Source organism: Orycteropus afer, unplaced genomic scaffold (genome assembly GCF_000298275.1).
Source record: "Orycteropus afer afer isolate SDZICR_OR568_19922 unplaced genomic scaffold, OryAfe1.0 scaffold00661, whole genome shotgun sequence".
NCBI lineage: Eukaryota > Metazoa > Chordata > Mammalia > Tubulidentata > Orycteropodidae > Orycteropus > Orycteropus afer.
In genome coordinates, this window is record NW_006922248.1 from 470,152 (window position 1) to 472,105 (window position 1,954).

At 55.0% G+C, this 1,954-nt stretch overlaps 1 protein-coding gene across 1 annotated transcript in view; it reads left to right on the top strand.

Moving 5' to 3' along the window:
* Positions 1-850: 850 nt before the first annotated feature.
* The window catches only part of PLXND1 (plexin D1), a 61,009-nt gene continuing 59,905 nt past the window's right edge, over positions 851-1,954 (top strand). The window contains exon 1 of the mRNA XM_007956754.1: positions 851-1,017. Coding sequence (XP_007954945.1) covers positions 851-1,017 — 167 coding nt within the window. The remainder of the gene's footprint in view (positions 1,018-1,954) is intronic.

The following is a 1,954-nucleotide window of genomic DNA, read 5'->3' on the forward strand; positions in this document are numbered from 1 at the left end:
GCAGAGAAAGGCTAGAGAAAGATAAGACCCCAGGAAGGAGACAGACAAAAGGACTGATACTGGGATGGGGGATAGGGCTGAGGAGGGATGGGATGAGGTGTACCCCTGTAGGATTCCCCAGCTCCATGCCACAGGTGGCACAACATGCCCCCCCCCCCACCACCAGGAGACACTGAACCCTGGTGGATGGGGCGGCAGGTCAGGGGGCCTCCAATTTCCTGCAGCTGGACAAAAAAGCAATGGCCAGATGGGGGATGGAGGGGCTGGAAAAAGTCAGGCGTGATGAGGAGTACCACTGCCAGAAGGCAGGGTGTTGGGGAGAGGAAAGTAGATCTTGCCTTTCTTTTGTGCCTCTCTGGGCACAAAGAAACATCCTGCCCTTCCTTCCTGCCCAGGTGGGAATGCACTCATCTGGATTTCTGGAGGCCAGGCCACCTTCAGAAGGAGGCAACTGGACACAACTGGGCAGCCTGGAGGTCTGAGGGAAAAACTATACTGAGACACCAAAGCTGGCCTTCGGGGACAGGGGGAAAGTAGTTTCAGAGCAGACTGACTTTGGCTTTCAAACATTCTAATTCTTTGCATCTTGGTCAGACCCTTCACTGCTCAGAGCCTCAGTTTCTGTGTCTGTAAACTGGGGATAATGATTGTGCCAACCTCAGAAGGGAAGTGAGTAAAATGCTTGGCATGGGGCAGCCCTGTTTTAGCCATGATCAACTAACTTACTGAATGCCTACTGTGTGGTGGCCACATGGATGGTGCCACGGCTTCGGTTCTCATATGAGCTCTGTGAATCTGGAATCATCATCTCGCAACATCCTGCAGCTCCCACCACTGAGCTTTGAGGATAATGCTCTGTGCTGCCACAGAAGCTCAGCCCAACGCAGAGGCGGGTTCTGGGCACTTTGGACATAACCCCCCTGACCAGCTGACTCCATGGCCAACCTGCACCTTTGAGGCAAAAGGAGAAGTGTGCCCAGACCCAGCCAATGGCCAGTCTTCCATTAAGGACTTTAGGTCCTTCATGTCATCCTTCTGAAGTCCCCAACACAGGGCAAATGCTTGGCTGAGGTATAGTGGGAGGGGAGAACAGTAGCCAGCAGAGCTGGTGTCCACAGGAGGTAACTGTGGGCCTCCTGAGGTCACCCATCCCAGGACCGAGTCCTCACTTCAAGTGTTGGTCTATCAAGCCTGTCCTACCAGGAGGCCTGGCACATAGCTGAACTATTCCTTCTTTTCTTGTTACCTGATTTACATGTTGGACCCCTGAGCACTAGCTCTTCTGTTCCTGTCACTTGCAAAACCCCTTTTATGGGGCTTGGATTTGGAGGCAGGTCATGAGGTTTGAGGCACCTGGTGTCCCCTGGTGCTGGTGGTGTCCAGGCCTAGGGTCCTGAGGCCTGGTCAGCGCCCTGCTAAAGGAAGTAGAAGGAGAGACTAGGAGTGTGAGATGGGGGACAGATAGGGAGGGGCTGTGGATCAGGAAGGCCAAGGCTGGGAAGGGGCCGACAGAGATGCAAGAGAGGTGGCTAGTGGCCCACGGAGAGACAGGGAAGACGAGGAAGGGAGAGCCAGGCACAGAAAAGCAGAGAAATGGGGAGAGGGAATGAGACAAGTGAGACAAGGGAGACAAACGAAACTGAAGACTGAGAAAAAGAAACACAGGGTTGGGGACGGAGGGTGAGGAGACAGAGAAGACATACACAGAGGCAGAAAGGAGAGACCGGGAACAGAGAGAGGAAGGAAAAAAAGAAAACAAGCCCAAGTGGCCGAGAGCAAGGAAGGAGCCAGAGAGAGCGACAGAGGCAAGGCCGCACCCTCGGGAGGGAGACTTGGGCTGTGAGCGCTGTGCTGAAGGTCCTGGAGAGCACGCGCCCCGGACTCATTGACAGAAGCTGGAGGGCCCACAGGCTAGGGAAATGGGGGCCTGGGCGGCGGCAGAGGGAGGGGAACA